Genomic DNA, 23,154 nt, shown 5'->3' with positions numbered 1-23,154 from the left:
ATGTGACTTGCTTCCCTCTCGAGTGAACCGATCAATACATTTTGTGACTGCAGTGGGCTGGAGGGAGGCAGTGGCAGACTCCAGGTGAAGGGCACCTTGAATCTAATCCTCTTCCTACCACCTGCCCTAATGCAAGCTGCATCAGGTCACCTCGTGGGCAGGCCGCAGCGGACAAAAGCTATTGCCTGGAGTCTGTGCTCAGAGCAGACAGCACTTCCACATATGCACAGTAGCAATACTGCATGCCCTATGGAGGGTTGGTCTGGAAGGCTTCTGGGGCCTCAGGAGGCTGCCAATGAAAGGGGAAAGCTGAAAAGCTCATGCATGAGCAGGATGTCACATGTAGCATTCATACCATGAATCTCATACCAGGAATAAGAGATTCAAAGGCAACAGTGTTTTTATAAGTCATTACACTGAACGCTCATGTGCTAGCTTTTTAAAAAAGTGTGCGTGCGAACATATCTTGAATGAGTTTTCTTACTTCTTTAAGAGTGCTGTAGAGGTGAAATGATGGTGCCTTCACCTTTTTTTTTCCTGTTCGCATGAGTCCTGTGCAGAGCTGGCCAAAACATTTGCTGAGTAGGTCAGCAGTGTGTGGAAATATGATCCAGAAACCCTCCATAGGCTCTAGAGATACGCACTTGAGGCATGTCGCACTTTCTCGGTGAGATCTCCATTGGGGAAGGAGTGGGGGAGGAGAAAATCTTCCATAAATCTTCCATTACAGACAGGAATACTTGCTGGACTGGAACTGCTAGGAGGCTGGAATAATTGTAAATCTGTTTTATGGAAATATTTGATGCTTTTATGTGATAAATAATTAACCGGGTGATAAATGTTAATGTTAATATAGGCAATTGGAAAAGCTCCTGAAGGACCAGGACTGTGTAGCTGTGGGGAGATGTAAACATTAATCTGGCAAGACTCTCTAATGCTTGTTCTTGTATTTCTGCATATTAGTTAAAAATAATAGTGGTTGGAATTGGTCTAGTGATGGTGATCATTGAGATTCAGCCACCCAATCTCCCGTGGAGGCTTCTTTATCTGGTGCCTACACCCTGATACATTCAACACATGGGCTGGTATTGTGTGCTCTCGGGAATCAGAGCAATTTACCCTCAGTTCCTCTGTCTGCAAGGAGCAGTAAATCATCCGCCGGTGAAAGCTTCTGAGACCTGTCAGCAATCTGCCGCTGATTTCTGTGCTCATCAAGACCATTTAGAGGGTAGGAAGAAACTGTGGATGGAACAAGCTACACAATCTTGCCAGGATCTTACCCCTGGGGTAACAGTCAGTTCAGAACAAAAGAAGAGGGAGCCTTGATCCTTCCAAGGAATAGTTGCTTATCTGAACTCACAGCTTCTTAACTGAGGGAGAAAAAAACAGAACAAGGCTGCGTTCCAGACTGTACAGGAGGAGCAGGGGCTGTGTTTAAACAGCAGTTATTCTGTTACTTGCCTGAGAAACACCAGCAGATGGACTTTGGTTTCAATGCTGTGATCTTTCCAGTGGCTCTGGACGTTGGAATACAAGCAGTGATCTATACATCGTCTCTTTCATGTGCTGAAAAATGAGTGAAGAAGCAAAAGAGAAGCCAGCTAAACCGGCTCACAGGAAGAAGAAAGGCAAAAAGGTAAACTGGCTGGAGGGTTGCAACAATACCTTTATTTTCCAAACTGTAAGGATCTTTGCTTTGCTGGGCTTTGATTTGTTTTTTGTTTTTAAGAAACGAGGAAGATGCTAGAAGGAGGATGCTGTTGTTTGTGCTGGGTGCTGATGGGCGTGTTCCCTTGCTGGAAACAGAAGCTTGCTGTTGCTTGCCATTATTCAGATATCTGAGCATTCTGAAATGAAATGACTACTGTATGATTAAACAATGTGGCTGTGTATGCTGTAGTAGTCTTTGAGTCCACACCCAGTCAGTAAATACACAACCCCTTGCAGGCTTTAAAAAACCCTCCTCCTCTGTCTGTCAACAATGTGTGCTTACTAATGGGTGTTGTGAATATGTTAAGTTTTTTTAAGGGAACTTGTGTGTGTGTGTGTGTATGTATATTATATGTATATGTATATGTATATATGTGTATTCATATATATATATATATATGTATATTATATGTGTATGTATATTATATGTGTATGTATATATGTGTATGTATATGTGTATTCATATATATATATGTATATTATATGTATATGTATATGTGTATTCATATGTGTATTCATATATATATATGTGTGTATTATATGTATATGTATATATGTGTATGTATATGTGTATTCATATATATATATGTATATTATATGTATATGTGTATTCATATATATATATATATATATATATATATATATATATATATATATATATATATATATATATATATAATGCCTGGATTAGGTTCTGTTCTGGAGAGAACCAAGATGAAATTTACCTTTGGCTCAGAAAACTGCTTTCAGCATACACTGTTTTTATTATAGGGAACCGTACAGGTGGTTCTTGGTTGAATCTGCCAGAAATTTGTTCTTGCGTGGCTCAACACAAATACTTTTGAGTTTGGTCTTTCTTTATTTCTTTCTTTTTGCATTGGCTTCGGAGAATAAAATGTTGTTTAGAAATGGATAAGCATCTTGGGTCTTTGACTGAACCTTCAAGCTGTTGTGAGTTCATACCACTTAAGGGAATGGGATTACTTGGGAGTAAGTGAATTTGACAAAACGCAGCAACTGGTATTCCTTCAGCACAGTCAGTCTGTCACTCTGACCCCAGAGACCCCAGTCTCCATAGAACTTACTTGTGAGTAAGCTTGCTTGGCCTTGCTTTCTAACAGCTTAACACTCTAAACATGCTTACTCACAAGCAAGTCCCACTGAGTTCAGTGGGAGTTACTTCCTCTTAAACATGGCAGCCTTAAGTTGTTGTTCACAAGTCAGTCAGGCTAGACTGCTTGAAATATGCTCAATATCAAAGAACTCAGGTTTAACTGATCCACAGGTTGGGCTGCCTATGTAATCAGAGCAAAGAAATAAGCAATCATTAGCAAGGCTGTTTGTGACATTTTAGGAGAAAACAAAGCACATTCTTTTCCCAGTAAACTGTATATTCTGGATTTTGCTTAGAGGGAAAAAACCTTGGAGAAAACTTGCAATGTTAAAATACACTGCCTCATATCATATGAGATGTTTCTCTCAGGCTTAGTGATGTCTCCAGGGTAAGAAACACAACTCCTCTACTGTGGGGTTGATTTTTGTTTTTTAAAATGTTTTTAAATAAAATATAGTTTGTGTGTGTTACAACTGCCCTGTGGTAAGTCCAGCACAGGAAAAAAAAAAAAAAAAAACAGGCAAGTGCATCTCTCTAGTACTAAGTTCTTTAGTTAGAGGAAGCATCTTTAAGCCTTCAGTAACTATGGTTGCAATCCTGTGCATACTTACTCGACATTAAGTCCCTTTGACCAAAATGGGATTTATTTCCAAGTAAATATACGTAGGACCAGATTGTTTGGCTTGGCTTCAAGCCTGCCTGCTAAAACTCAGTTTCTGTGTAATATAGGTCCAGGCTGCCATATTCATAAGGCAAAGAAGTGCTAAGGAGAAGACTTGACGTCTGCGCTCAGATACTCTGTACAGGAGGAGGTTCATTGGCATGTTCTGGCTGGCTGTGGTCTACGAAGGCTTTTGAACGATCATTTCGCAGCACTTAAAAGTCTTACTGTATACACATTTTGTATGTTGCCTTTTAGCACCGATGTCCTCCTACAATCTCTGTGGTCAACTGACCATGGTACATGTGTGAGCACTCCCCACCCAATTCATCATACTGCCCTGTGCAAATACTAGTGGTGAAGCATATTGAATGATTGTGTCAGTGACTTCAGCTCAGGGTCACCCTTTCTGATCCCTCAAAAAAGGTCCATGCTCATACTTTCTTTTTTTTCCAAAGATGCTATCAACTGCCTAAGAACTAAGTAATAGCATGGAATATATAATTATGGCTCCAAGAATTTCAGTCGGGAATGCTTTTTTATTCTTAGAGAATGCCAGAATATTGCATTTTGTTCTTGTGCCTCATCTTGTGAAGTGATGTAGTGGACTGGATCTGTCATAAGCATGTTCATGATCTGCCTGGTTATTGTTTTCAGAGGAATAGCTTCCAGAACAGACCAGCCATTAGCTTTGGTAACGTGCAAGTCATTTTCCTTCCCACCAGAAGTCTTCTCATCTAGACTGGTGACTCTGCTCTTTTATCGTTTTGGGGAAGACGCTGAATGAGGGGGGTTGATGACTGACAGCTTGAAGCACTTACTTTAATTAACTTAAGGGATCCTCCAAGAAAAATTTGGAAGGTAGCAGCACATTTGGAAACTCAACTAATGAGCCAAATTTGTATAAACCAGTCTTGTTGATCTGCCCGGACTCTAGGCACTCCCAGAACTGCAGCAATCACCTGGAACCCAGAGCCGCTTACGGCATCTTTTCCTCTGGCTTGTTAATGCAAGGAGATATGATATGCTCACGATATATTTGGCACATCCTGTGTGCTTTTTAATTGTATGTCAGAACTCCAAATAAGTGATAGGAAGAATGAGTTGGTTTAAATTCACTTAAGTCTGCAGCAGCCCTGAATCTCAGTTAGAACTGGATGCCAGGGAAGCTACTATAGCAGAGGTTCCCAAACTGGGGTGTCATGATGCCCCAGCCACGGAAACCCCATGGCTGACCCTTTAGGTGGTGGGGCAATGGTGACCTTCATGATCATGCTGTAGCTGTGGAGAAAAGGGTTGTTTTTTAACTATGGTAATCATGACCTACTTCCAGTTTCACAATGCACACCAGAAGTGGGTTGCGATTTTGGTTTGGAGCATTTTTGAGGCATGAGGGGGCCACTGGCTTCCCGCTCCCTCTAGAGGCCTGGCACTGCCCCCAGTAAGTTAAAAAACCGACCTTTTTTCCTTGCGATGGTATGATCTGGGAGTGCCATTGCCCGTCTTCCACACCCACTGATAGCATCCCAAACTCTACGAGAGAATTTGGAAATGGCTGTACTACAGTATTGAGTTGTTTGGTTATGAACTAACTTCTAGGTTCCAGTGTGAGTATTGGGATGAAAATCTCACTGAATTCCATGAGACTTGGTTCTGAATAGACGTGTTTAGGATTGGATCATTAGTTATACCATTACATTTAACAAAACCGAGACCATGGTTAATAATAAGATTAAAATTAGAATGCAAAGCCCTACCAAGAGTATTTCCCAAAGATAGAGCTGGGACTCTAGATGGGAAGGCAAAACGAATAAATTCTCTTGTTCGAACCCAGAAAAGTCACTTGGCACAGATAGGAGGGCAGGCAGAGCTGGTACCAAGTAGGTGAGGTGGAAAGGCTGGGCAGGCCTGTTGCTGTACTATAAGATGGAATACAGGACCATTGCTCTGTTTTTACAAGAGGACATATATTAAGCAGGGGGCTTCACAGTGTAGTGCTTTGTATAAGGACTTCTGAGATATGACTTCTTCAGGAAGGCTTAAAGAACCAGACTTGCTAGTTAAGAAATAGAAGGAAGGAACACAAGACCCAATGAAAGAACAGAAACATAGTACCACTCAGGCACACAGAGCATCATCAATAAGTAACTTGCTTCCTGATTGTCTCAGAGCCCTATTTTAAGCAACTCCTGCAGCTAGCAAACTAGGCAGTGGGGGTCTCTGGTGGCCTGAAGTTTGCCTGAAGATGGGATCAACTCTGGTGACAGCCAGAACATGTTACCAGAGAAAAATGTGAGCATCTGCCCAAACCAAACCTGACACCAGTTTTTTGGGTGTGTGCTTTTAGGAAGCCATCAGAATCCAATTTAGGGAGTTTGACTTGGAAATGTGATCTCAAACACAAAACCACGAAGCTTTCTGAGAAACAGATTCTCAGAAAAGGACATAATACACCATTATTTAAGGGCTGAGTTTGGCAAATGGCTCATCATGTGGAATCATTGTTCCTGAAATGTGGCTCTTCAGATTGCAGGTGGGGGAAAGCTCTCCCTCCCCACAGAGAACTAGTATCAGAGAGAGAAAGATTCCAACCTTGGCTGTCTCTGACATGCTTGATTGCTATGTTTAGGGATTTTAAAAAATGCCCAGGACAAAGCATTCCAACATGCAGTACTCTCATTGGTACAATGTTCTTGGAACAATTTTGTCACAAGACAAGCTGCTTGTCTAGTGAGGCCTAGAGCTGTAGTCCTCAGGTGACTAGTTTGTTCGTGCACTTATAAACAGTGGTAGCCCTGGGGAAAAATATATTGGGGGGAAGGCACAAAAAAGGGAGAGGGAGAGCAAGAGAGCACATGTGTTGTCCCACTTGCTACATTTCTGAAGGATAAATAATGCTATATTTTGTATGAATGCTGTCCTCCTAAACATATTTTATCTGAAGGAAACTGTATTGATTTTGATGGAACTGACATTTAAGTGTGCATGCTTAGGATGGCAGCCTTATATTAATTTAATATTTACATTAATTATAATTTCTAATTTATGATTCAGCTATAGATCCAGCAGTGGAGGGGCAGTTGAGGGGACTGAGACTTGTCTGAGGGGCTTGTCCTCTGGTGTTGCCTATGCTGGCAAATTTGGTCACACTGAACGCATAGTGGAGAGGCAAGATGGCACATGCACCAACTTGCCCGACTCTGACTTCCATTTCTGGTATCCTATGTGTAATTCACCATAACCACATTCCAAATGTCCAAATGCTTGAAATTCCCAGTGTGTAGTCTTTAAAAGGGGTGGGGGAAGGGAGGAACAAGGATCATTTACCATGTATGTATTGTGAGAAACATGGATGTGCCATTTTTGGTGGAGTGTGTGCAGTCCCCACCTTCTATTTGATTTACACACATTGATGAATGTGTCCATGCTCCCCAACTTCAGGTAAAGTGGTATTGAAATAATTAGTTTGAGGGCTGTGACCTATACATGGATTTAAAATAGATGTTGTGCTTGAAGAGGTGAGTGTCCTGGTCATCATTTTAATAAAAAATGTAACTAAAATAAGTTTGTTCTTGGCATTTATCAAGCACTAAATTTTCTATTTGTTTTTTTGGCCTGCAAGCCTGCTAACTAACTCTTCCTCTGAGCTGAAAGGTAATCATATACTGTGGTCCAAAATTGTACCAGAATGCTTCATCTGATTACACTACATAAAATAATTCATTTTTGCAAATAAAAGTTGTACAGATGTTGGCATATCATTTGAAAGCTATGAAATGAGCGAAAGCGTTGCTATTCACTGTTATCTTTAGAGTTCTATGGATGTGCAAATGAATTTCTCTTATTTTTGTTCTTGTACAATGGGTAATGTAAAGAGGCATGAGTTAAATATGTGGGGCTGGGAAGCAGTTAGTTTCAGCTTTCTTCACCACTGTTACACTTTTCTCAGATACAACAGCAAAGTAATGATGCATTATAATAATTAGAATTTCTTACAAAATTACATAACTATTGTTTTGTAATGCTGTTCGAAGAATGCCATAGAACTTTCCCAAAGGGAGGCAATGGTTTAAAGCAGTGGTTCTCACACTTTTAACACCAGGACACACTTTTTCGAATGAGAATCTGTCGGGACTCACCGGAAGTGATATAATCAAGCAGGGAAATTTTTAACAATCCTAGGGTCCAATCCTATCCAATTTTCCAGCACTGGTGCAGCTGTAATGCAGCCCCAAGGTAAGGGAACAAATGTTCCTATACCTTAAGGTGGCCTCTGTGACTGCTGCCCCACCACAAGATGCAATGCATGCCCCATTGGCACAGCAGTACTGGCACTGGAAAATTGGATAGGATTGGGACCCTAGCCTGTAATCCTACCCACACTGACCCAGCAGTAAAAAGTATCTTCATAGTAGTCTGTTCAAAGTACAGATCTGTCACATTTCCTCAAATGCAGTCACATACCATGGTAGCATCAAGTCTAATATATTTAAAATATTGAAATGAATGGAGACCCACCTGAAACTGGCTCGCGACCCACCTAGTGGGTCCCAACCCACAATTTGAGAAACATTGGTCTAAAGCAGGGCTGCCCAAACCCCGGCCCTGGGGCCACTTGTGGCCCTTGAGGACTCCCAATGCGGCCCTCAGGGACACCCCAGTCTCCAATGAGCCTCTGGCCCTCAGGAAACTTTCTGGAGCCCGCACTGGCCCGATGCAACTGCTCTCAGCATGAGGACGACTGTTTGGCGACTGTTTGACCTCTCACGTTAGCTGTGGGATGAGGGTCCCTTCCACTGCTTGCTGATTCACATCTGTGACGCAGTAGTGGCAGCAAAAAAAAACACCAGCCTTGCCTTGTGTGAGGCCTTTTATAGGCCTTGAGCTATTGCAAGACCTTCATTCATTCATATAAGTTCCACCTCTAGTATATTAATTTATGTAAACTTATGGAAATTTATTCAAATTTTAAATGTAAATTAATTCTTTTTTTCCCCGGCCCCCGACACAGTGTCAGAGAGATGATGTGGCCCACCTGCCAAAAAGTTTGGACACCCCTGGTCTAAAGCAAGGGTGTCAAACCTGTTTCATAGGGTGGGCTAAATAGCATTCATAGCACCTGCTGAGAGCTGGAAGTGACATCATTAAGCAAGAAGTGACATCATTAAGCAGATGTTGTCCAGAAATAAGAAACTTGTTCTCATATAGGAACACATTAGTTGCAAATGAGAAAGTGCAGTATATAGAAATCTTGACCATGGGATATATGGGAGAACCGAATTATCACACCGGCTGCCCCTTCAGCTGCGCAGCTTCTGCTGAGCCATCATTTCACAGCTCAGGCGGTCTGCGCTCTGCAAAGTGGTGGTGCTGAAAGGATGGCTCATGTGATAATTAGGCTCTCCCAGCACCTTGGCAGTGTCTCCCCTCTTCATCTGCACTTTCCCCCCATAGTCACTCCTGGTCTAGAAGTTTCTGTTTTCTGAGCTTAATTTCTTGTTGGTAAGAAGATTGCTGTCCATGGTGGTAATCAAAAAAGTTAATTCTTTAGACCTATCAAAAGCAAAGCCCAGGGGCTTTTTAAGACCCCATATGAGTTCCTGGTAGAGATGGGGACTCAAGACTCAAGTGTCAAGAAAACACTCATTTTTCACTACTTGTAAGGGACTCACGCATTTCACTGACTTGGGCACTTGTGACTCATGGCAGTGACTTGGAAATGTATAGAATCAAGTTCTTACTCTCTATAGAATATGTGTGTGCGCTTGCTTGCTTGTCTGTTTGTTGGTTTACTCCTCCCATCGTTTCTGCGTTGCCCCAAGAGACCTCATGGGTAATCTGGAAGCCATTTTTTCAGATCAATGACAGCAGCAGATGTGGCAGGAGGAGGGTAGGTAGTTCCAGGAGGTGGGGCTGGGGAATTGAGGGGAGGAGGAAGGCTTAAAGTTTTCTTTTCTTTCCTTTTCTTTTCCTTTTCCTTTTTTTTTTTTTTTGCTCAAGACTTAACTCATTCGTTGAAATGACTAAAGATTCAAGTCAAAATGACTCAAAATTTTCCATGAATCAAGTTATGATGGTGCACATGATGACACATGACTTGACACAAATTGTGGGGTCACTGACTTAAAAGACTCTGTGCCATGACTCTGGCACATCTCTAGTTCCTGGTGCAGTCCCTAGTATCCCAACCATTTCCAACCAGTGTCAGTAACACAGGCCTACAAAATTGAGGGTCAGAAAAGTTTTCCCCCAACTTTATGGTGGTTTGATATGAATTTGGGGTGTGGATTCAAAAAATGGCATCCGTTTTGCCCTATCATGTCTAGTTTTGGAGATATAGTATAGCCTCATTAGTGAATGGTTCAAGCAGCTTCCTCATGAGGAAGCCATGGTGTGGGCAGGAAAATGGCCCAGGAACGGGCATAGGATACAGAGTAAGCCTATATTAATTAAGCTAATTGTCAAATACTTTAGAAAGGGACCTGCTGTATATAAACTAACCTTAGTGAGAGGTTTGTAATTGACTGCTAGTGAAATAAGTCTTTGGATCACATGATGTGCATATTTAAGACACTTGGGGCCTAATTCAACTAATCATGGCTAAGTCCCACTGAAAGCAAAAGGACAAGTTAAGTTCCATTGCAACAAATTAGGCACATGGCTTGCTTTAACTGGATCAGGGCTTTTAAGTGTTATCTGTCTCAGGGTGCAATCCTAACCAACTTTCCAGCACTGGCATAGCTGTGCCATTGGGGCATGTGCTGCATTCTGCAGTTGGGAAGCAATCGCGGAGGCCTTTTCAAGGTAAGGCAATGTTTGTTCCCTTACCTTGGAGTTGCATTGACCTTACCTTGGTACTGGAAAATGGGTTAGGATTGTGCACACAGAGTTCTTTTGACCATCCTTAAAAGAAGCAGGTTTTGTTTTAGTGTATTGAAAACTCACAAATGTTAATTTTGGATGGTGCTTTTTAAAACTTATTTTTCTTCTGGAATACAAGAAATGAAAAGCACAAACTATGCTATATTACAATAACAGAAACTTAAGCAAAAAACACATAAAAACATAACCTAAGCCAGTGGTTCTCAAACAGGGAGGTCGCAACCCCAGGATCAATCCCCGGAATCATGTTGCTAAGGGGGGCCAGGGGTGGTGCTTTCACTTACTCTCACTAATGTAGGGCTGCTGAAGGCTCCGGGAGGTACAGGGAGACCTGCAAGGCCTCCACAGGGCTTCCCAATGTTTAGAACGTTGAGAAATAAGCAAGCGCAAAGCAGTTCCTGGTTGTGAACCAAAGTGACACGATCCTGGGGACTGCGTCACTGCCCTCGCTCCTCCCCCTCAAAGACTTAGGGAGTAAATCTCCCTAAAAGTTTGAGAACTACTGACCTAAGTAATTCTGTTACTTATCAAAATATAAACATGTCTTAAAAACCAATTTGCATTGCTTGAGAAAATGCTGTTAACAATTTTGAAGTGAAGATTATTTGGGTTGTGCTTGTTGAATTTTATCCCTTCCCTGTGTCCTCTTTTCTTAAAAAAGGGAAACCATTTTGCTTTAGTCCTTAAACTTCTTTTGGCTTTTGGAATCGCACAAAAGAAGTAGGTAGTGGAAGCTCTCAGAAGCAGAAACAAAATACTGTTCTTCTGTGTTTATCATCAATAAAATTAGACTGTTGTTGGAAACTGACATTTGACTAAATGATCAGTAATGTGTTCTGTGGGAGGTTATCAGCAAGAGGTGTCTACTACGCAGTATACAGTGTCATTGACTCTCTTGTGTACATGTGCCTCTGAGATGAGAGCTTAGATAGGTGTCAAAATAAACAGTACTGGAGGCTGTATCATCTCCATAGCAGAGAAATGTAATAAAAGAAGTGCCCCAGTAGTTTTGTATTCAACATAACAGTAGTTTTGTATTCAACATAACAGAGCACTGTAAGGTGTTCCATAGGACCTAGAACTTTCCCAGTTCAAACATCTCTTCAACCAGTAGCTCACTTGGTGCCCTTAGGTCAGCATTTTTCAACCAGTGCTATGTGTACTACTGGTGGTAAGTGAGGTGTAGTCCAGTGCTTCAGAAAATCATAGGTGTCAGAAACCCATTATGGTGCGGGGAAGCTGGTGGGGCCATCTAAAAAATTTAGATGTTTACAACTATTTTGAATAGTTGTAAACATCTAAATAGTTTACACCATGCTTATTCAGTTCTGAACAGAGGCGTCAAAGGGGTTTGTTTCACCTGGCGCAAGAGCTCATTGTGTCACCCCCATGAGGTACCTCCTTCCGTATCAGACCATACAGAATAAATGACAATATTATATGTACAACCTCGATGCAGTAGCAACACTGGGATTGGTGTAACTCCCTTTAATTTACTTACTTTATTTATATAGAACAGTACAGGTCACCCAACAAATCAGCAGCCAGCCAACCAAACACCAGTAGCCAAGTTGATGGCACTCACACAACTGAACAAGAGTTCTAAGCTCAGATGCATAGAAATAAGAGCTGAGGCATACTACATTGGTTCATTGCTGTGTCATAATAACACCCCATTGGCTCTCAGAACAATCAGTCTCATTGGTCAGTTTTGAGTTAAGGAAATCCACTTTTTGTTTCATAAGGCAGTTGTGATGTCCTTTTCTGGTTAATTGGCTATTCTATTTGATAGAATGCAGATATTTCAACATGGTTTGTTTCATTGCATTCTGCAGTAAATCACACATTGAATGATACGTAGCATGATGGTATTATCTGAAACTACCAAGATTTTACAATTTTTGCAAGTAGTGATGTCACCCCACTGAGTGCATCACCGGGTGAGATCCACACCCCCATCCAAGTGACGTCACTGATTCTGAAATCAATGTTTTGCAAATATATGTACAGTAAGAAGGATTCTGCAACAAGATCTTGCTGTATGCACATCATCTTGTGAATAAATTCCATTGGATTTAGTGGGGCTCATTTCAGAGTAAAAATGCTTTGATCATGAGACGGAAAGGGCCTGATGTAATGTCAAACCAAAACAAAACTGGAAAAATAATGGGCAGTGTGAAAGCATCCAACTCTCCCTTTTTTGGGAAGGGGGGGTGGTATAATGAGAATATTATAACTGACAATGATAATTGTGTAGGGAAGGTTTATAAAAACTTGGGAGAACAATGGTTGATTTGAGCAAAGACGGAAAGGAAGCAGGTGGAAGAGATTAAAGATAAGTGTAGGCGCAAGATAATTGAGGAGAGAAGAGAAAACAAGGCTCTCCCTGAAAGGATGTATGCAGTATTTACTAGCAGTGTTGAGCATAATGAGCTTGAACTTTTGGTGGTCCTTTTCCCTCCCAATGAGTCAGCAAAAAACAGACTTGTCTCAGTGATTGTGGGTACTGTTCAATAACCTGAATGTGCAAAACTGTTAGATTGGCATTTACTCATGGGATAACTGATTTTCCTCAACTACTCTACAAAGGGAGAGATGATCAGTATTTCAAAGTTGCTGCCTTCATGTATTGTCACTTGTGTAAAGTGACCATGTGAGCTATTAAATTCCATCTTTGGCTTTTGGTGTGGTTTTCTCCATGATTTATGGGTGTTGATGGTTTCGTCTGCCCTGTATCAACCTAAGTAAACATTTAAGGGGCACAGTTATTAGCAATATGTTGTTCTTAAAAGCACATGAACAGCAGCAAAACTCCAAAGTTGTCACATATGCTGAACTCCAGGAAGAGTGGGGTATTCTTGATCATGCACTGGACAATGTACAGCTGCTATCCCATCAATAATGCTGATGACAAAGAGGTTCTGACTGTAGTGATGCACAGGGATTCAGACTGCTCTTCCATATTGCCCCCTAGTGTTCAAATTAGCTCTCATTTGGCTTTCATCCGATTACAGCCCATCTTTCAAAGTTGTTCCCATCCCAAATTTCTAGTGCATTTATTGAAAACACAAGTACGGAGGGAGGGTGGTGGCGGTGGTAGCTCAGTGAAGAGTTCATGTTTGGCATGCAGAAGGACTTGGGTTCAATCTCTGGCATTTCCAGATGGAGCTGGGTAAAATCCACACACAAAACTCCGGAGAACCATTGCTAGTCAGTGTAGCCAGCACTGTGAGATAGGCCAAGATCTTACTCAGTACCAGGCAGGACCCAATCCTAGCCAACTCTTCAGCATTGATGTAGTCACAGCGCAGCAACAAATATTCGCTTACCTTGAAGAGGACTCCATGACTGCCCCCCCCCCACTGCAGGAAGCAGTACATGCCCCATTGGTATGGCTTCATCGGTACTGGAAAGTTGGATAGGATTGGGCCTGCAGTTTCACACTTCCTAGAATTTCTAGTGAAATCAGTGATGCCCCGTGACATGCTTAGAATGGAGCAGTAAAATGTCTTAAGATTTAGACTTAATGAATCATTGGAAATTAACAGCAGATTTGTCCTCTCGAGGTGTACATGGCAGGAGCCACAAACTCTCTGCTGGAATCAAATCCTGAGAAGAAAACTAAAATAAGTGGGTGGAAGGGGGAAGCAGGAATTCCCTTCCCTTCAACTCTTTTCCCTGGCATGTTTTACTGTGTTCTGTTTCAATATGAATCACTTTTCCTTGAATTCTCAACCTCTTGGGAAGGCTGAGAGAAACCAGCCAGATGTTTATAGCCTGAGTAGAGGGCCTGCTTTATGCATTACCTCTATAGGTTTGAGATTCCAAAAGCTGCTTGGGCATGCTCAATGGAATATTTGACTTCTTCCTGTTGGGTCACAGCCCCACATGCTGTCTCACAGATTGTTTTTTGAACTTTGAGGAAAGTCTGAGAAGCAGTTTCTATGGGATGGAGATGTGTCACTCACAGGAAGAAGGCAGAGACTCCACTGGGTAAGCTCGAACCCTCATGTGTCCAAGGCACTCATTGGATCCAAATACCTGTGTGTATTTTAGCATGAATCATATTAAATCATATTTAGCATGAATCATATTAAAGATATCATACTTGTTTTCAAACATATGCTTAAAAACAGGCACCTGCTGCAGGAAGCTACTGATTGGCTGTAGCTCCTGGAACCATGTGCCCTTTTTGGGTGACTTGGGTATCCAAGTCATACAATATAAAACCAGCCTCAGTGAGCTTCTTTGATATATTGTAAAACCAGGCTTCTAAATAGTCACTCACATGGCTACTGTTATTCAGGGTTTCCTCTTAATAAGGATTTTAAACCAGAACCTGAAGCTTGAATCCTTTGAATTTGAAAGTTTTAACTTGAATTAACGCGAACTTGATTTGAATCCTGTTTTAAGAGAGCCTGGTTAGCTTAACCTAGGGCTTTTCAAACTGCGGTGTCACAACACCCCAGCCTGTGGGCCCTGGCCTCTGCCCCCTCAAGGGGCGGGGGCAGCCTGGAGGCAGGGAGGAGGCAGTGGCACGATCCCCAGGATTGCGCCGCTCAGGGGGTTGCAGGGGCTTGGGTGCACTTACCCAAGCCTCCTGCAGCCTCCCCAGGGTGCGGGGAGCCTGGTGCAAACCTTTGGCAGGGCTCCCTACAGCAGTGAAAGTGGAGCAATCGCACTCCACTTCTGCTTTAGTGGAGGCGGGGCGCGATCGCTCCACTTCTACATTCACTGCTGCAGGGAGCCCTGCCAAAGGTTCGCACTGGGTTCCCTGCACCCCGGGAAGACTGCAGGAGGCTTGGGTAAGTGTACCCAAGCCCATGCAGTGCCCTGAGTGGCGTGATCCTGGGGATTGCGCTGCTGCCTTCCACCTGCCCCTGCTGCCTCCCCCCTGCTCCCGCAAGCACTTACAGTGGCTCAAACTCTCCAGGAGAGTTTGAAAACCACTGGCTTAACCAAAGTAATACCAGTGCTTAGCCATGATAAAGGTGGGCAATTCAAAATAAACTGATAAAAAGAAAATTCAAGATAGGACTGCCTTCAGATGCAAGATTGGCTTCCTCCCCATTTATGCAAATCCTCAGGGAAGGTCCAGATCTGCAAACCATACACGGTAATAGTGCCGTTTTGTTTGTGGGCAAGGCTTTCTCCATTGTTGAGCCTTTGCCCAAAGAAGCTTGGTCAATCCCCTCCTTGCTGTTACTCCACCATGTGATTAAAAACAACAACTCTGTCAGCCTCGTGACCTGAACTGTTGATGGCTTTATTCACTGTTATGATTTTGTTACGTATGCATGCCGTATCCTAACCTCCTTCCCTGTTTCACCTGTATCCACTTGTATAGATTAACTTGGACTTGTGTCAGGGATATTGATGGCACAGGTCCAAGTCAACCCAAGCTGCTGGGGCTTACCCTGGGGCAAGAGGACAAATGTCCCCTCATCCCAAGGAGACCTCCAGTAGCTAACCCCCCCCCCCCAGAATACAGTGGTAGCCTCACCAGCACTGCTGCATCACCCTGTGGGGATTTAGATAGGATTGGGCTGTAAGAGCATGATGCAGGAAAAATTTAAGTACTGCTGACTCACCCATTGAAATAAATGGTTCTTAAAATTGTTAACCTTTTGATTGGATCCTAATCTGGTTCTCTATATTTTTCTATTGCTCTATGCAAGAATTAAACATTTACAAATTTCCATGGAGAAACACAGCTTTTCCCTTTAAATAAAAAAGTTTACAAATCAAAGCAACTGTTATTTTTCATGGTTTTGATCCTAGAAAAGACTGTAGAAAGGAAGAGAGTCCAAGTTTTAGTTTTTAATATCCGTTTTAGCGAGCAATAAGCGAGATGCATAAAGCAGAGGGAATCCATCTTTCAAATTGACTATGCTAATCCTTCAATTCAAGTATGGAAGATTATGAAACTGAGCAAATATCAAAATGGAGCAAGCTGTAAAGGAGGTATCTTTTTGCTCAAATTCTGAATATTACTTTTAATATCTTTCCTCCTTGAGACTTACATGCTAAGTGTGGTAGAATCTCAGCTGGGGGAACCAACTAAACTATGAACTTAAAACTTGTTTAACAATCATTCTTTCTTACCCAGGAACTCTGGAAAATGTAATTCAGAATGGGGTGTGGATTTATAATACTGAATTATTAGAATCCTCAGTAAGTTACAATTTTCAGGATTCCTTAGGAAACCCATGACAAAATTGTTCAAATTAGTGTAGGCTTGTCATGTAGATGAGTGGGCTAGCAGCCATTGTGGCTGCCCAGTTAAGTTTCCTTCCTTTGAAATGTAGTAAGCTTACTGGGCCATAGCAGCAGTCACGGTGTGCGCTGGTGTTAGATAAGGAATTCAGCTTTTGCGGATCTTACAGCATGCTAAACTTACCACATTTCAAAGGGAAGTGCTTCACTGGGCAGTGATTGCCATTTCTGGTTAAGTGAGCCAGGCCAAGAGCCATTGGGAAGGAGTGATGGGAGTCATGGAAGCAAGAACTGGAGTTGGAGAAGTTGAACCACAGGAAAAAGAGGCTGGTAGGAGTTAGAGCAACGAGCCAGGTGCTGTGATGGTCCCCACAGAGGTTTCCATAAAACCTGATGACATTTTCTCAAGGTGAACTACATGTTACACTCACCCTAGTTTCTTCATGTTGAGTTCTCACCTGTAATATCTGGGCCCATTTCCAGCAGTTAATGCTTCCTTTAAATTGATCTTCAAGCTTTTCTTTATCTGTTCTGTATCCAAAATCCTGTCTGTGGTTGGTCCTTTGCTATTGTGATGGACCAGCTGTTTTCTGTAGCCGACATCTTGCAAGGAACCAGCCACACTCCTGATCTGACATGCTAGTTGCTGTCTCCTGCTAACTTCTAAGAGTTCTGTATGCAATCTTCTGCATAGTCTTTGCACTAAAGAAAGCCTCTAAAATAAATGATGAAAATGAAGAAGTGAGTTGAAATATCACAGTCATTTTTCAATGCTTTTTGAAAGTATGTAGAGACTAAGAGTAGGGTGCTTTGAGAGTTATTTGTTTTCCTGTTCTCATCCAATAAAACCGTCATCTTCTAATTGCAATTTGAAGACTAGGCAATAAAAAGAGAGGTGCTGTATATCTCCACTGTCTTGTGTACCTGGTAAAAATGCTTAATGGGTCCAGGGGGAAATATAACCAGTGTTCCATCTCCTGATGACTGAGCAGTTTCTCCATCTTTATATGGAGCACGCCAGCTCCAAGAGGGATATAGAGCTTGTTCCATGTTTAGTGGTGAAGGAGATTATAAGCCTAGAAAGAGGAGCCCAGCTGGATCGGTCTTGGGTCCAGCATCTTATCTGCAACAGCAACCAGCCAGAGGCTTCCAGAAATCCAACAGGAACTTGCAGTTCTTTTTGTTCATTTCATAAGCCAGTTGTGTATTGCCTTGGTGGTGAGCCATCCGGAAGCTAAAATTCATCTGGAATCATTCATTGGGAGTAATAACAAAGTCTGCCATTGCATTCTAGGCAACTTGTCAGTATGTACTTAACCTAATGCTGGAGAAATGGACAAAAAGACACAAATTCCTGTTGCAAACATGTTCTTCTGCGATGCCAAGTTGCTTCCATTTCTATGTGCCAGGAATGCCTGGCACTTGATAGTGAAGAATGGGGCAGACTGAATAGCTGCTAGAATATGTCATATGCATCCACTTGTATGGGGGGGAATGAAAGAAATTGTGGCATTTTAGTGTTTGTCCAAAGAAGGTGATGATCTTTCACAGCCAGCTGCAAAATGCAAAAGGATTTCTGGCCATCTTTTTGGAATTTTGGGAGTGCGGGTCTGTTCATTCTCTAGTACACTCTCTTCAGAAAGATTCTGGCTCTGGTCTGAGTTATCCTATGGTTCAAGTAACAAGAGAGGTGCTGTAACTTTGCATGACTGTGAAACCACAACTTTACTTGGAGTTCAAACATTTCCGATTTGAATATTAACACTGAGACGTATGAGGTTTTCTAGTAGGGAATGCGCACGTTTCTCAGAATCAATACAGTATTTGAGTTGGTTTGGTTTTCCAAGTTCAAATGCTCAAATCCTCAAATATTGATTTTTTTTTTTTTTAGAGAAACTAATCTAGCTTCGAATTTATCTCATGGTGTGTTTCACCTCTAAATTGAGCATAATCCTCCTTGATAGGAGAAGAAATTAAATTGAGATACCAAGAAGTACTCCACCAGTTCATACAGCACTCGACAACCAACAGGCACAAGAGGGTGCATGCATAGTATAGCATTACCTGTGGTGTGGAGTGTATGCATGTGTGTCCCCATGTTTTGATGAACAAATCACATGGGTGAACCATGTGCTTCGTATGCCCTGGTCTTTAGGGGAGACCATGAATTAGCTTAGGTTAGTTAGGGGAGGCATGAATTAGCTTGAAATTCTACCTGCCCCCAGCTGTGTGTGAAGCCTACAGCCTGGAATGTGTGAATGTTCAGAAGCACACCAAGCTCAGTTCTGTAAGTATGGGATGAAATTGGGAGGGAACCATGGCTGAATGCTCTAATGAAGTTTTTGGCCGCCTACCAGCTGTTTCTTCGTGATGCCTGGAGAAAATACTTCCTTATAACATTATGTTAATTAACTAAGTCTAGACCTTCAGTGATGCTGAGAAGGCACAGTGACTAGTAATCTGCAAAATCTTGCATGCCTTTTCTTTTAAAATTTTTCAACAATAGTATTTTTCTCCTGTTGCACTAGTGCAGAATTGTATTTTTTTTGCCTTCATCCTAGTAGACTGTAAGTATATTAGATATGTAATCAGGTTGATTGGAATTTGTCAAAGTAGTACATGCTTGTCATTTTCATAGTTAATTTTGATTGCACAGATGCTACTTTCTTCCAAATTGGAATGTCATCTGAAAACTTTGTAATGGATCAGATGAGAATTACTGGGTAGGGTTGCCTGCTAGCCAGAAAAAAGATCATCCCAGCTGTTGTTTTAGCAAATTACCCCCTTTACCCCCCTCTCCTAGGCCCTGTCCCTCACATCTGGCATTTAGAGAAGGCTACCTCTGAAACTTGGAAGTTGCATGTAGTCATCATGGCTTGTAACCTGTGATGGATCTTTCCTCCCTAAATCTGTCCACTCCCCTTTTAAAGGCGTCTAGGCCAGGTGCCAACACAGCATCCTGTGGCAAGGAATTCCACATGTGCCCACATTCCTTTAACTGTGTGCTGGGTAAACAAATGTTTCTTTTTGTCTTTTCTAACTCTCTCAGCCAATTTTAGTGGCTATCCCCCTGGTTCTGGTGTGTAAGGGAAAAGAACTTCTCTCTATCCATTCTGTACATAGATGTTTTTTGTTTTTTTTCCTGTTCTGCCTTTGGTTGCCAGACTCCAGAAGTGTGTATCAAGCTATTACTGGGAAGATCAATATCTTTTTTGCTTCCAACTGCAGCAAAAATGCTGCTCTTTATTAGGGGCTACTTTAGGGCGTACATAAGATCATCTAGCAGTAAAGCCAACTTTGTGTTTTCCTATAAATCCAAATCACCCTAACAAGCAAGATCTTAAATACTGTCCCCAAACCAAATGCACACAAACCTGATTCAAGTATTATGTCAAAATCTGATTTTGCTGTGGTAAAAGTGGGCTAAACATTGCACCCATGTAAGAGCACTCAGATCAAGTTTTGGTTACAGTCCTCCTGCCCATTTTCTAAATCTGAATAATCTTGTTCCTGATTGAGAGGGGCAAAGCAGGGCTATCAATGCAACATTTAAGGGCATTTTGGAAAGTTATGGAACAAATGATAACGTAACAGTGGAACTCCACTTCACAAGAAGTAACAAGGTTCCTTTTTTCATTACAGTAATTTAGTTTGGAAAATAAAGGTGGATTAAAATTAACTAGCATTCAATTTTATCTCTAAATGGAGTCAGTGACAGACTAGCTTCACCTATTAGTACTTTATCTGGAAAATGTATGCACAATACAGTGGTATGTTAGGATTGTCAACTCTTCAGGAGTCTGCAGGAGTCCTGGAGTCTGCAGGAATCAGCATCTATCTCCAAATCACTGAAAGCAATTCAGAAAATTTTAGCAGGGCCTCCTTGGCTAAACGACATTACATTGTGCTGGAATAGCTTCAGTCAGAGTTGGCAATCTTAGGCAACATGTGTATGTATTTTCCACCAGGAAACCAATTTAGAAAATGTAACAGCTTCCCAACATGTGTTTCAGGAGCAAAACAAATAGTCCACATGTTATGTTGTTAATTGTTATGAAGGATATTTGTATATTGCTGTTCAACCAAAAAGTTCACAAAATTGTTTACATTGGAAAATAAGTAAATGAACAAATCTGTCTCCAACCCCAGAGCTCAAAATCTAAAAGAGATGGAGAAGACACCAGCAAACAGTCACTAGAAAAAATGCTATGCTGGGATAAAGAGGGGCAGCTGCTCTCCCTCTGCTAAAACGAACATGAGCGCCACTTGAAAAAGTGTCTCTTTTCATATTGTTTATAATATTGCTAGCAGTACCTGTGCTAGGAAAAAAATAATACAAGAGTCCTTAATGAGTCCCTGAACACTGTGCTTGATAGGTATTCTTTCTGCTAATCATAAGACAAAATTGGTTGCAGCAGAGCACTGGTGTTGGCTGTTTAGGGTTCCTGGAGCCCAGGTGCGATATGGAGCCGATCCATGAATTCCAAGCCTGCTTACAGCAATTGAAGACTTGGTGCCTCTTCAGCAGTTGCATCTGAACTGAATTGCTTTTATTATTTGTTTCCAGCTATGTCTCATCCACAGTCTCTTTACAGCAGACACACAGACAGAACATAGAGCTCATAAAAAATGAAATTGACTTCTGTGAGATTCCTGTTGATGTTCTGGAGAGTTCTGCCTGCTAAATAACCACAGTGTCGGTCTTGGGAAATGTTGCCTGAAATTTTGAAAGCATGTAGTGTACTTTTCTGTTTATTTCAGGGATTTGTATCCTACCACAGGGGTTGCTGCAGCCAGGTAAAAGTAGCCTCCCTTTTCCAGAAGTGGTTACCTCGGCAACCAGGATGTTGATCTTCTCAGGCTGAGAACTCCCGTCATCAAACCGGATGGTGTTCTCTACTGGTTTATCTTCTGTAACTGGCTATGGCCATCAAAGGAACTAGGGGGATGATGCCATTCACACTGTTTCCCCATCTCTCCCAGGTGACCCTGCTTCTCTTTAGTGCTTCCCTGCTCAAGCCACTGTTTACATACCTTTTCTGATAAAAGGAAGAGAATGTTATGTGACTACCGGTGCTACAAAAATATGCCGCTTTGAAACTGGTTTAACAGTTGCAGTCTCCTCCAAGGAACCACGGGGATTTGGAGTTTTGGGAAGGCTAAAAGGCTCTGTATGAAAGGTTCCCTCTCAAAACTACGATTCTCAGGCTTTCTTAGCTGGGAGCCAAACTTCTCCTTCAGCATTTATCTCATGTGGTGGTGGGGTCCGCTATTTTCGATCGGAGTTGTCATTTCTCTCGGTTCCGGGCTTGGTCCAGTGTATGCAGGTGGTTTTCATGTCGCCGTGCAGCGTGTCAAGCCAGCACTGCTTTGGTCGACCCTTCGGTCATTTGCCATTGACCTCCAACTGAAGGCCCTTCTGCACCAGCATATTGCTCTTGATGTGCAGAATGTGGCCGTACCATTGAAGCCGGATTTCTCTCAACTTGTCGGCAATTGGAGCAAAGCCGTACCGCTGCCAGATGTTGTCATTGTGCATGTGGTCAAAACGAGCAATAAAACTGCTATTAATGCTTATTGCCATTAGCTTTTTTAAATAGGTGTCATCATTTCAAACCTATTGTTTGGCTCTTAACTGGGAGCCAAACAACAGGGTTGAAATGACTGATGCCTCTTTAAGAACAGCTAATGGCAGTTTTATTGCTGTCCTCGAAGTGAGGGCAATAAGGAGGAATTTGTTATAGCCACCAAAAAGCACTTGCCCATAGTGGCACTCAGTGCTGAGGGCATCATGTCTGCACTAGCACACAAATGGCTCCCAACCATATATAAGCAAAACATGTCAAAATGATGAAGCATTGGATAGATTTCAGTGATATTATTCCTGTTAGACCTTTTGTATTTGGTAGCGAGGATGATTTTGTATTTGGTTGGGTGCTAGCGATCCAAATTCAGGGACTCTTAAAGACTGATTTTTCTAAATCAGCGTCCACGTTCAGGACTGAAATGGCACTACCTGTCCTGTAGGACAACCTGCCTCTTGAGCTGAATAAGGGGACTGTAATCCTGCTCTTTCTTCTTGACATTTCAATGGCAATTGACCTTCAGATCTTTCAAGATTGGCCAAGTCATTTGGGAGTTGGAAGCATTGTTTTGCTTCCAACTTATCCCTTCCTGGTAGCCTGAGGTGATAGCTCCTGTACCCATGAACATGGACCTACATGATATTGCAGGGTTTAGTTGTGTCCCCTCTGATTTTTAATATCTATGTTGAACTGGTAGTCTTGAGTTTTAAAGCCTTGGGGCACAATCCTAGCCAGGTCTACTCAGAAGTAAGTTCTATTTTGTTCAGTGGGGCTTACTTTCAGGAAAGTGTGGTTAGGATTGCAGCCTTTATTGGCCAGAGTCTTCCATACCTAACAAAGCATTTTCTTCCATGCATTTTCTTCACATTCCCTCAAATCAGCAGGGAATGCCTTCTTCTGCATCTCACCTTTTGCTCAGATACAATTGGTGAAGACTTGGAGAAGGACCTTCTTGACTGTAACACCCATACTATGGGATGATGCCT

General features: G+C 42.1%; 1 protein-coding gene across 3 annotated transcripts in view; it reads left to right on the top strand.

Moving 5' to 3' along the window:
- Positions 1-716: 716 nt before the first annotated feature.
- The window catches only part of ANK3 (ankyrin 3), a 435,851-nt gene continuing 413,413 nt past the window's right edge, over positions 717-23,154 (top strand). The window contains exon 1 of one of the 3 annotated variants that reach the window (XM_066618756.1): positions 717-1,636. In XM_066618756.1, the coding sequence (XP_066474853.1) occupies positions 1,574-1,636 (63 nt within the window). In that variant the 5' untranslated portion in view covers positions 717-1,573. The remainder of the gene's footprint in view (positions 1,637-23,154) is intronic. The other 2 variants (XM_066618758.1, XM_066618757.1) reach the window with 2 other exon arrangements.

Source organism: Tiliqua scincoides, chromosome 3 (genome assembly GCF_035046505.1).
Source record: "Tiliqua scincoides isolate rTilSci1 chromosome 3, rTilSci1.hap2, whole genome shotgun sequence".
Taxonomy (NCBI): Eukaryota; Metazoa; Chordata; class Lepidosauria; order Squamata; family Scincidae; genus Tiliqua; species Tiliqua scincoides.
This window is presented reverse-complemented; position numbering and strand designations above follow the sequence as displayed.